The sequence below is a fragment of the Anomaloglossus baeobatrachus genome, chromosome 4 (assembly GCF_048569485.1).
Source record: "Anomaloglossus baeobatrachus isolate aAnoBae1 chromosome 4, aAnoBae1.hap1, whole genome shotgun sequence".
Taxonomy (NCBI): domain Eukaryota; kingdom Metazoa; phylum Chordata; class Amphibia; order Anura; family Aromobatidae; genus Anomaloglossus; species Anomaloglossus baeobatrachus.
The window spans coordinates 432,535,136-432,547,613 of NC_134356.1; the positions used below are offsets into that span (position 1 = coordinate 432,535,136).

The window sequence follows — 12,478 nt, forward strand, 5'->3', positions numbered from 1 at the left end:
TGATTTCCAAATGAAACGCAAAATTTACTTTAATCTGAAAACAATACCTTAGACCACTAAGCAACAGTCCAGTTCTTTTTCTCCTTGGCCTAGGTAAAACACTTCTGGCATTGGTTATCAGTGACTTGACACAAGGAATGCGACAGTTGTAGCCCATGTCCAGGATACATCTGTGTGTGGTGGCTCTTAAAGCACTGACTCAAGAAGCAGTCCACTCCTTGTGAATCTTCACCAAATATTTGAATGGCCTTTTTTTAACAATTTTATCAAGGCTGCAGTTATCCCGGTTGCTTGAGCAGTTTTTTCTACCATAGTTTTTCCTTGTGGTAATTATTCTAATTTTCTGAGATAATGACTTTTAGGTTTTCATTGGCTGTAAGCAATAATCATCAACATTAGCAGAAATAAACACTTGAAATAGATCAGTCTCTAATGACTCTATATAATATATGCATTTTCCTTTTTGTATTGAAGAACTGAAATAAATTTTTGATGATATTCTAATTTATTGAGATGCACCTGTATATACAGTGCCTAAACGAAAGTATTCGACCCCCTTGAATTTTTCATCCTTTTCCCACAATTTAGTTTTCAAACATAAAGATAAAAAATTTAAATTTTATGGTGAAGAATCAACAACAAGTGGGACACAATTGTGAAGTTGAACGATATTTATTCCTTAATTTAAATTGTTGTAAAAAATAAAATTGAAAAATTGGGGTGTGCAATATTATTCGGCCCCTTTAAGTTAATACTTTGTAGCTCCACCTTTTGCTGCGATTACAGCTGCAAGTCGCTTGGGGTATGTCTCTATCAGTTTTGCACATCGAGAAACTGAAATTCTTGCCCATTCTTCTTTTGCAAACAGCTCAAGCTGAGTGAGATTGGATTGAGAGCGTTTTTGAACCGCAGTTTTCAGCTCTTTCCACAGATTCTCGATTGGATTCAGGTCTGGACTTTGACTTGGCCATTCTAACACCTGGATACGTTTATTTGTCAACCATGCCATTGTAGATTTTGCTTTATGTTTTGGATTATTGTCTTGTTGAAAGACAAATCTCTGTCCCAGTCTCAGATCTTTTGCAGACTCCAACAGGTTTTCTTCAAGAATGGTCCTGCATTTGGCTCCATCCATCTTCCCATAAATTTTAACCATCTTCCTTGTCCCTGTTGAAGCAAAGCAGGCCTAAACCAGGATGCTGCCACCACCATGTTTGACAGTAGACATGGTGTGTTCAGGGTGATGAGCTGTGTCGCTTTTATGCCAAACATATCGTTTGGCATTGTGCCCAAAAAGTTCGATTTTGGTTTCACCTGGCCAGATCACTTTCTTCCACATGTTTGGTGTGTCTCCCAGGTGGCTTGTTGCAAACTTTAAACAACACTTTTTATGGATATCTTTGAGAAATGGCTTTCTTCTTGCCACTCTTCCATAAAGGCCAGATTTGTGTAGTGTACGACTGATTGTTGTTCTATGGACAGACTTCCACCTCAGCTATAGATCTCTGCAGTTCATTCAGAGTGATCATGGGCCTCTTGGCTGCATCTCTGATCAGTCTTCTCCTTGTTTGACATGAAATTTTTGAGGGACGGCCGGGTCTTGGTAGATTTGCAGTGGTTTGATACTCCTTCCATTTCAATATGATCGCTTGCACAGTGCTTCTTGGGATGTTTAAAGTTTTGGAAATCTTTTTGCAACCAAATCCAGCTTTAAACGTCTCCACAACAGTATCACGGACCCTGTTGTGTTCCTTAGTCTTCATGATGCTATTTGCGCTTTAAACAGAACACTGAGACTATCACAGAGCAGGTGCATTTATACGGAGACTAGATTACACACCGATGGATTATATTTATCATCATCAGTCATTTAGGACAGCATTGGATCATTCAAAAATCCTCAATGAACTTCTGGAGTGAGTTTGCTGCACTGAAAGTAAAGGGGTTGAATAATATTGCATGCCCCACTTTTCAGTTTTTTATTTTTTACAAAAATTTAAAATAAGCAATACATTTCGTTCACATTCACAATTGTGTCCCACTTGTTGTTGATTCTTCACCATAAAATTAAATTTTTTTATCTTTGTTTGAAGCCTTTTTATGTGGGAAAATGTAAAAAATTCAAGGGGGCCGAATACTTTCGCAAGGCACTATATACATACAGTATATATAGAGTGCTGAGCATAAATGAGTAAGATTTTAATAAATATTTCACTGGACACAAGAACAATTTCCAAAATCTTGACAGGAATTTCATATAATATATGATTAAGCCATTATATGAAAGTAAGGTACTAATATAAATTTCATTACAAAATCTTCAGTGTTACTCAATTTAGATGATGCAAACATGAATACATCCACATCAAAAACTATTACATCTAGTATTTTGTGTGACCTTCATGATTTGTAAGAACAACACAAAGTACTCTAGGCATGGAATGAACAAGATGGTGAAATTGTAATGCATACCATATTTTTGGACTATAAGACGTACCCAGATTTGTACAACAGAAAAAGGTAAAAAAATAAATATTAAAACTTCTCTGGTGATGTAAAATTGTTAGGTGGTAATGTCACTAATGTTGGTGGTCTACATCTGTGCTCATTTCTTAATGCTCTAGTGTAGATGAGGAGGGGCTAAATGATTTATTCCAGACTGGTGGAAGTATATTAGTAGGGTTGTACCAAATAAAAAAAGGGTACTATGTATATTGTCCCCAACAGTGAAAAATCGAGGGCTCAGTCAGTTTACATTGATTGTTTTATGCCAAACTTCATAAAGAGCACAAGTCAATATATTGTGGAATCAACTTAAGGCCGCTTTATACGCAACGATATCGCTAGCGATCTCGTTAGCGATGTGACACGTCCATATCGTTGTTACGATTTGCCGAGATCGCTTAAAGGTCATTTGGTAGTGGTCACACGTACCCATCTCACAAACGACACTACCTCATTCAGCGATATATTGTTTGACCAAGGCGGTCGTGTGGACACCATCACACAGCATTCCTCCCAACGATTCCGGCAATGACAGAGGTGTATAATTGTCCATAGCATACACTAATCAGAGCGGAGGAGGCGTAGAGCATTGTTCGTAACGACACGCCCCCGTTGCTGATGACGGACGCACTAACATTGTTGTTCGTCGTTGGCAGGGTGTCAAACATAGCAATATGTCTGCTGCGTTCGAAACGACGAACAATATTTTGAAAATGAACGTGTCAACGATCAACGATTTTTGCTAGTTTTACGATCGTTCGGAGTCGCTCGTAGGTGTCACATGCAACGACGTCGCTAACGACGACAAAAGTACGTCCCGAAAACCGTAATCCCGACGACATATTGTCAGATGTATCATAGTGTGTAACGGGGCCTTTAATGTCTGGTGTCTTACCTGTGTAATGTATTTAATTGATGTCACAAACTGCTTATCCACAATTTAGTCAGTTGTACACTCTAGTAAAAATTATTTTAATAGCCACACTACTTACACTGACTAGCAAAAGAGTAACAATGTTTTGACTTTCAGGCTCCATATCTCACCATCGACTACAGCTTTGAGTGTAAGGCGGGCTTTACGCGCTGTGACATCGCTAGCAATTGCTAGCGATGTCAAACGCGATAGCACCCGCCCCCGTCGCACATGCGATATGCGGTGATTGCTGCCGTAGCGAACATTATCGCTACACCATCTTCACACGCACATACCTCGTCGGCGACGTCGCTAAGCGGCCGGCCAATAGAAGCGGAGGGGCGGAGATGAGCGGGATATAACATCTCGCCCACCTCCTTCCTTCTGCATAGCTGGTGGGACGCAGGTAAGGAGATGTTTGTCATTCCTGCGGCTTCACACACAGCGATGTGTGGTGCTGCACGAACGAGGAACAACATCGTATCGGCAGCAGGAGCAATATTATGAAAAGGAGCGACGTGTCACCGATCAACGATTTTTGACGTTTTTGCGATCGGTGATCGGCGCTCCTAGGGTTTACACGCTGCAATGTCGGTAACGACAGCGGATGTGCGTCACTAACGACGTGACCCCGATGATATATCGTTACCGATGTCACAACGTGTAAAGCCCGCCTAAGACTACCATCACAATCATAGATAATCGTCTTGGCTATTTCATACATAAATTTGACTTACAGTTAATTAGCATATGATTAGTTATGCAGAGTCTTGTCATGTCACTGCATTGTTACTGTTTTGCCGCTGGTGTTTGAAAAACTTTTTCTTCATGTATACTATAAATTACAACCTGTTCTCTTATTCCCTAATTGCTCAGTATGTTATTAGGTTGATTCCCAAGCGAAAGGTCACTGGTTTGAATTGAGGAGCAGCCATTAAGAAGATTTACCAAGAAAAGAGAAACACCATCATCCAGCCCATCGGATAGCGGTCTCTCGGACAATAAAATACCAAATTGCATCATGTAAGTGCAAGGACAGTTGGAAGAAAACAAATTGAAGTGCATCCATCCATTCAAGAGCCAAGAGGTGGACTTCCAGACAAAATATTGGAATCAAGAAGTTTGCTCATCACAAGGTCTATCAGTTCTGGCGCGACAAACATGGCAGTGGAGGCAGCTCGTATGCTTTATAATAGTGAGATCACAGACATCCATGCAAGCACATTGCAATGCATATTACACAAATTTGGAATGGTGCCGCAAAAAAAGGTGAAGAAGCCTTAAGTTCAATATTGTCATAAAAAGCGTTGGCGCTAGTTTGCAAAAAGATACGAGAAATGGACAGTAGAAGATTGGAATTGGATTATTTGGAATGATGAGATGAAAATCAATAGACTAGGTTCTGATAGGTGAAAATTGGTCTGAAAGAATCAAGGATAACATATACTAACAGATCGAGAAATTGAAGAAAGTGTTGGTGGAGGAAGCCCGATATGGGGTTGTTTCACAACAGACATTCAATACGTGACCAGGATCAATGGTGGTCTAAATGCCCAGCTATATGTGAGTATCCTACAAGATGAGTTATTTTGTACACTATAAAACTTTGGGTATGAAAAGGACGACATAGTCTTCTAGCAAAATAACGAACTGAAGCATACGGCGAGATTGGGGAATAAAGCATTCAATGGTAGTGAAGTAGAGGTGCTGGATTGGCCCTCACAGTCCCCAGACCTCAGCCCAATCTAATACTTGTGGGGAGAGATAAAGAAAAAGCTATATATATACCCAAGTGAATCGACCAGTATGCATCAATATTGCTAATATGTAGAAGAGACCTGCTATCAAATTTCAATTGAGACATTCTTCAATGTGATCGAGAGCATGCCCAGAAGGATTCAGACAATGTCGAAAGCCAAAGGTGGAGTTACAAAATACTAACAATATAATAAAAAAATAAATGTACATTTTTAGGAGTAAAACGGTGACAATGCAGTGACATTAGATTCTGCATAATTATTCATATGCTAAATAGTTGCAAGTAAATTTATAATAGCCAAGATGATTGTTTATAAAATGATGGTAGTCTCACATTCAAAACTATAGTAAAAGGTGAGATATGGAGCCTGAAAGTCAAAAGTTCAAAATATTGTTACCCTTTTGCTCATCAGTGTATAAGGATGCCTATTGCAGATTTGATATCAAGCCATGCTGCACTGATGTTCTGTGCCCTTAATGATCACAAATAAATGTCAGCAAACAAGGACGGCATCACATATGTATCCTATATGTTGCACAGATAAGGAGGAATATCTCAGCATCTGTAAAAATGACATAAACAGATCACAAAAACTGACAATATACCAGAACCTACAGAGGGAGTACAAACTGGCACATAGCTGGAGAAACTGGCAGACCCCAAAGAGTGACAAATCCTGAGCCAGTACAGACTGACCGCCCACAGTCTACTCATTGAATCCAGACGCCACCAACAGAACTTCAAGATCCAAGAGAGCAGACTGTGCCAACAGTGACCCCAGGAGGCCATGGAGGACGAGGCCCACTTCCTGCTGAGATGCCCCAAAACTCTGCAGTGAGGGACCCTCACTTCAGGAGTCTGTCTGATGTCTTCCCGGACTTCAACTCCATGATGGAAGAAGAGAAACTGCCCATACTACTGGAGGAAGAAGAAAGTGCAGCAACCATAGCAGCACAATATGTCAGTGCCTGTCACAGACTAAGAGGAGCCTGATATGTCATGGACTTCTATACCCCACCCTGGATGAGCCTCCAATCCCCACCCTGAAGAAGCCTCCATTCCCCATCCTGGAGGAGCCTCCATCCCTCCACTCTGGATGGGCTTCTATACCCCACCATGGATAAATCCCTATCCCCATTTTTACCACTTGATTTGGCAATGCCAACATGTACTTCGACCTGTCAATAAAGCTATTTTCAATTTGAATTTGACAGAGAATGGAAATGAAGGTAATCGGCCTTTGTCTGGGGGACGGAGGCTCTTCTCCTAAGTACAAATCAACTTGTTATCTACATGTGACAGTTTTATTTTTCTATAGCCTGTGCTCAAAAGATTTATTTTATTAACCTTCATGCGGACACAAGCTTTACCTAACCTTTGCAGCTGCTCAGTTATCTCAGGGATGGGAGCACAGCGCATATGAACGCTCTACCTTGTGATTTAGGAAAGCAGTCGGGGAGGTCTGGCATTGCTGACCTTACTGAGTGCAGACTATAATACACACATACATTTTAGTAAGATGTTTTCTTATTAAAAAATTCTTCTTATAGTAAGAAAAATACAAAACCTGTTACATTTTTACAAGAACGACCTCTTTAGAGCATTATCTCTCTTTATGTATATATCTATATAATACAGTTTCATATTAAAATAGAAATGAATATCAATACAGTTCATGAATCAGCATTAAAGTGGACTAATCTGCTTGCCCTACTGTATTATAGTTAAAAATGGGTCCTGTTTACAAAGAAAAGGTTAGAAAAGGCTCTCCTGCTGGTAATGGGGTCGGGGACATTACATATTAACTTGCTCGATAAGTTGCTTTCCAACATGACTGCAGACCCGGTAGCTTCCATTCAATAGGCCTTTTGATGAATGTAAAATAAAGAATGGGGTTTTGCTCTCAGGTTTCCCTTCAATATATAATTTTAATATATTTACAAAAAATAAGATTGGTCTAATGACAATTAATTTTTTATGTTTATTTGGTCTTATAAATTAGAAGAACCTGCCAGGGAATATTAGGTCGCTATTAGAAGAAAACAATCACTAATGGGGAATATACAGAGGGCAATTTGATTTGGTGATAATTCCAGCAAATTATTTAATATATTTTTGAGTGCCCATAAACATGCCAATGATTTGCTTGCTAAACATATTGCCAATCTGTCTATGTTAATAACAAGAAAAGTTTCCAGTAATAGGGTTTTCTGCATTTGGAACACTTTTCCAACTTGCCTTAAGGGCAGTTTAGACACAGCGACATAGCTATCGATATTGCTGGTGAAAGCACCCGCCTCCGTCGGTTGTGCGTCACGGGCAAATCGCTGCCCGTGGCACACAACATCGCTAACAGCCGTCACACTTACTTACCTGCCTAGCGACGTCGCTGTTGCCGGCGAACCGCCTCCTTTCTAAGGGGGCTGTCCATGCGGCATCACAGCGACGTCACTAAGCGGCCGCCCAATAGAAGCGGAGGGGCGGAGATGAGCGGCCGTAACTTCCCGCCCACCTCCTTCCTTCCTCATTGCCGGCGGCCGCAGGGACAGTGATGTTCCTGGTTCCTGCGGTGTCACACATAGCGATGTGTGCTGCCGCAGGAACGATGAACAACATCATACCTGCAGCAGCAACGATATTTGAGATTAGAACGACGTGTCAACGATCAACGATATGGTGAGTATTTTTGATCGTTAACGGTCGTTCCTGCGTTTCACACGCAACAACGTCACTAACAAGGCCGGATGTGCGTCACGAATTCCGTGACCGCAAAGACATCTTGTTAGCGATGTCGTTGCGTGTAAAGTGGCCTTTACACATTGTATTAGTAGAATTATCCGGTTTCACAGGGGTCTATTTTGTTATTTCGTTCACTGCATTGGTGTTCCATTTTTGTGTGTGTGTGTGAAAATCTTGAGAAAGTTTGGCTCTGATAAGCTGAAACCTGTATTAGAACCTTCAGAAGCACTTTATTTACCTATATGCCAAGTTTGGTGCAGATTGGTCCCTTTAGTTTGGTGTAAATTTATATTTGCTTTTGTATTACATTGTTCTGGAAATAACTTCAGGGCAGTAGTTCTTCAACTGCTAAAACTTAGTCTAAAAACGTCTGTAATGCCTGAAATGCCTACATGCCAAATTTTAGGGGAGGCTGGTCCTGTTGTTTTGTTATAAATTAATATCTTTTTTTGTGCTCTGTTTTTTTTTTTTCTTGAACACTTTTGTATTATATTTTTAAGCATGTTGGTGTTAGAAAGGTTGTACGGGTATCATACTATGTATAGGAGTCTGTGGGTACATCAAATTATGAATGGTGGTCTGTGGAACATTATACTGTGTTGGTGGGTGCTGTTAGGGACATCATACTGTGTATCGGGGAATGCACTATGGGGCAATCATATAGTGTATGAGATGCTGTGGGAGACAACATATTGTAAGGTGGCTGAAGGGCTATCTTACTGTGTATATGGTCTATTATTATCACTAGTAAGAACAAAGGCATTTTTATTATTATAGGGAGGTACAGCAGTTGAAGGTGTACAATAAAATGGTAATGGATTGGGAGGAGCGTCGTGGGAGATACAGTTCACACATACACATACCATGCTCTAGACCCCAGAGCCATAAGGCCAGGCAAGAGATTAGTAATTATAATAAAGCAGTCATTTCACTATTCTCGTTAGTGTCACAGGGGCCTCATTTAAGCCATTGTTCTCCTAGCCACTAGTCCCATTATGTGGATGGTGATAGTAAGCCCAGTGGAGCTGTCACCACAGTGGTCCTCAGATCCAGTCCCAGGTGAGGGGCTCGGCTTCAGGAAAATACCTGCATCAATGCACAGTGGGGAGGGGGGTGATTCGGTGGCTTGGGTACTTAAGACACTGAAGAGAGATTGGGTGGTTGTTGCCAGGTGGAGCTTATATATGCACTATGGTCATGGTATCCGTCATCCAGAGGAGCATAGGCTGAGACTGCTGACCAGACCAGCGGGACATACAAAAGCTATAGGCCAACCAAAAGTTGGGAGACCGTGGGTATCAGCTGGTACGGGAGCAGTGGAACGACCAGTCCCGGTTTGGGAACTTGTCAACTAAGGGCATCTTATTTTGGCCCCCTACCCAGAGTTGCTGTAAGAGCATGGATGATAATATAAAAATAATTGTATTGTTAACCTGCCTAGGTGATTAATATAATCCACAAGCTCAGATATACACAGGCACCTTTCCAAAATTGTGAGAAACCAACTTTTTTCAAGCATCTGATACTCATTCAAACTCACCTGTGGCAAGTAACAGGTGTGGGGAATATGCAAATCACACCTGAAATCAGATAAAAATAGGAAAAGTTGACTCAGTCTTTTTAAAGTGTGTCTGTATGTGCACAATGCACATAGTGATTAAATAGTTAAACTTCATCAGGGAACGTATATACGTTCCCTGATGAAGAGGTGAAACGCACATCAGGACGCTCGGGTGTAACACCATGTGACAGCCAACTGGTTAGTAATCTCATGTAATTTTATTGATAACTGTTTAACTGAAGTTGTGCAGGCTAATGTAACAACTTCTAAAGGGAGAAACACAGGCTGCAACTTACTAACGTTATAGTGCAACCCCCTATTTTAGGAAAGTTTAACTATTTAATCACTATATGCATTATATGTATAAGACTCTCCCTGTGTTTCATTACCCTATTCAGGCTTCATAATTACTGAATGTAATCATTGTATTTAGATTCTGTCTTGATTGTGATCTCCCTTATACTGTGAAGCACTTGCTTATTTTAATTATGTTTTAAATTTATATGAATAAAATAAAAAATATTTTTAAATAGATTGGATCAATACCCCTGTCTTTCGTTGAGCTTTATGTATATTAGGTGGTTTCCGTGATCACTTTTTCATATAGGTCTTGTATATTGACTAATAGATACACAAAGAAAATAGCAATAATTTTCTAGGAGGATTTTTTCATTTTCTGGAACAATTTCAAGGGTGCCACAATTTGTATACTTGTGATCACATGCCAACTAGAATATAAAATTGAGCAAAGTAGTTGAGACTCTATTCGGCATATGACCACAATTATGCGTGATCACATGACAACTGCTGGAACCAACAAGCAGAGCCAAATCCTAATGGTATGCATATTACATACAGTTAAGAGTTGACAGGCTGCACTACTACTTACCGAACATTTCTTAAGCTGTGTAAACCAGTCAAACTTGCATGTACAGTTTGCTAATTTTGCCACATTTACCAGAAATAGGAATTCTCTCTTCAATTAACTAATACCAGTCTCCTTTTTGCCACAGTATGACCAATAATATAATAGAAATTGCAATTTTTTGCCAAAAATCTCAAAAATTTTTAAAATAAGTACAGTTTGGAATGTTTAGTGCTGTAGTGCACATTTGGTGCTGCTTTTTGTTTTTTCTTCATTGAATTGGTCGGTGGTTGACCTCCACCTTGCTTTGCACCCCAATTTGGGATGTATTCCATCTGTCTAGATTTTGGCGGTTGGTGACTGTTCACATTAAGTCATCAGGCTTTGTCCACAGGCTATTTACTTCATGCAGCATTTGCTTGGACCTGTCCCGCCCACAGCCATGACTCAGTCATGGGTACGGGATTGAAATAGACCAGGTGAGTGCTGCTAAGAGCAGTTCTACTATTCATATGTGAGGCCGTATGGCACATTTTATAAAAATATTTTAGTGTAGGACTGCTTCAAATGAGATTTGCCGTGACGTGGCGAAGCAGCTCAAGAAATTGCAATTTTTTGCCAAAAATCTCAAAAATTTTTAAAATAAGTACAGTTTGGAATGTTTAGTGCTGAAGTGCACATTTGGTGCTGCTTTTTGTTTTTTCTCCAATAATATAATGTCTGATTTCATCTCATATGATTTCATCTCATATTTTCATAGAAACTGTTGTTTGTAAAGGTTTCCTTGATGTGGATCTGTGGGTTAAAAATACTTTGAAGGAGTTCTACAAAGTTAAGAGATATTGGGATCCGATACCGGACACAACATGGGAACAGGTACAGCATAGCACTGTTTTACGAAGAAATCAGCCTTGTTTTTTTTAACCTGTACAACCCCTTTATAACAAAATTGATTAGAAGTAACAAGTATTATAGTCAAGTCAATGGCTACATCTCTTAAGTATAGGCATAATTTTAACAGCTAGATAAACATGTGTTTGCCATGTAATTCCTTTATAAAATATTAGTAAATTAATAAACTACACCTAGATAAAAAGAATGTGAATGTTTTTTTTTATATGAAATGATATAATGACAATGTAAATGAGAGACAATCAATAACATGAGGCATCTTACCACTTTAACAAGCTGTGACATTGATACTTCAAACTGTACAGTTACAGGATCAGACACATTTTCCACCGGCCGGATATATGGATTGTATTTGTCAAATAGGGTTTTGTACAGTTTGTGTTCTGCATTGAAACAAATACACTCTAGAAATGAAATATTAGACATCATTATTACATTGGTACTGACAAGATAACAATGTTAATTTTGATAGATTATTTTATTGAGATATATAATGCAACATTCAGCAGGTTCAAGTTCTTGTATTTAATTTTTTGAAAGAATACATAATAAGAAGATATCAAAGACGTTTCCCAATAAAGAGGATAATACTTAGCTTTCCTGGAGTTTTCATTAAGCTCTAGTTCCCTCATATTGTGAACACTTGACCTTCAGGTCCCATCCTCGCATGAGGTCTGTCCAGGAAAATCTCTATTGCATGTGGCCTATTCACAGCTCTGACCTTTTGTAACCTTTCAACCTAAACAGGGCCGGTATTATGGCAAGGGGAGTGGGGAGGTGGGGGGGCAACTGGACTCTTAGGGGCCCCCAGCGTGTACAGCAGAAATAATATTGACACCAGCAGTTCTGCATTATCAGTGTAGTTTTGGATGTTGAGAATGCTTTAGGACCTTTAATGACATCACAGTAATGTGATGTTATTACAGGTCCTGTATCATGTAGTAGTCTACAGGAACTGAAGAGGAGAAAACTGGTAAGTCCTCTATAATGTTCATGTGTTAATACACACACATGTATCTATGTACTGTAGGTGCTATGTGTATACATACAGTATATCTCAGTAGGTATGTGCTCTGTTTATACATATGTCTGTATGTAGGCGCTCTGTGTATACATAAATCACTGTATGTGTTTGCTCTGTGTATAGATATATCTCTGTATGTATGTGCTCTGTGTATGCATGTGTATAAGTATTCTGTTTATACATATATGTGTGTGTATATG

At 39.6% G+C, this 12,478-nt stretch overlaps 1 protein-coding gene across 5 annotated transcripts in view; it reads right to left on the minus strand.

The window, feature by feature from the left end:
- Positions 1-12,478, minus strand: part of LOC142303764 (neuronal acetylcholine receptor subunit alpha-3-like) — a 98,221-nt gene that overhangs the window by 42,418 nt on the left and 43,325 nt on the right. Inside the window, exons 1-2 of one of the 5 annotated variants that reach the window (XM_075345460.1) lie at positions 11,519-11,598; positions 9,457-9,496 (exon numbers count right to left, since the gene is read on the minus strand). The exons of 1 other annotated variant lie outside the window; for it this stretch is intronic. Coding sequence is in view for 1 of the 4 variants with exons in the window: in XM_075345459.1 (XP_075201574.1) it covers positions 11,519-11,658 (140 nt within the window). In the remaining 3 variants the exon portion in view is untranslated. Of the gene's footprint in view, positions 1-9,456; positions 9,497-10,366; positions 10,427-11,518; positions 11,659-12,478 lie in introns of those variants that run through there. 3 more of the 5 variants (XM_075345461.1, XM_075345459.1, XM_075345462.1) reach the window with 3 other exon arrangements.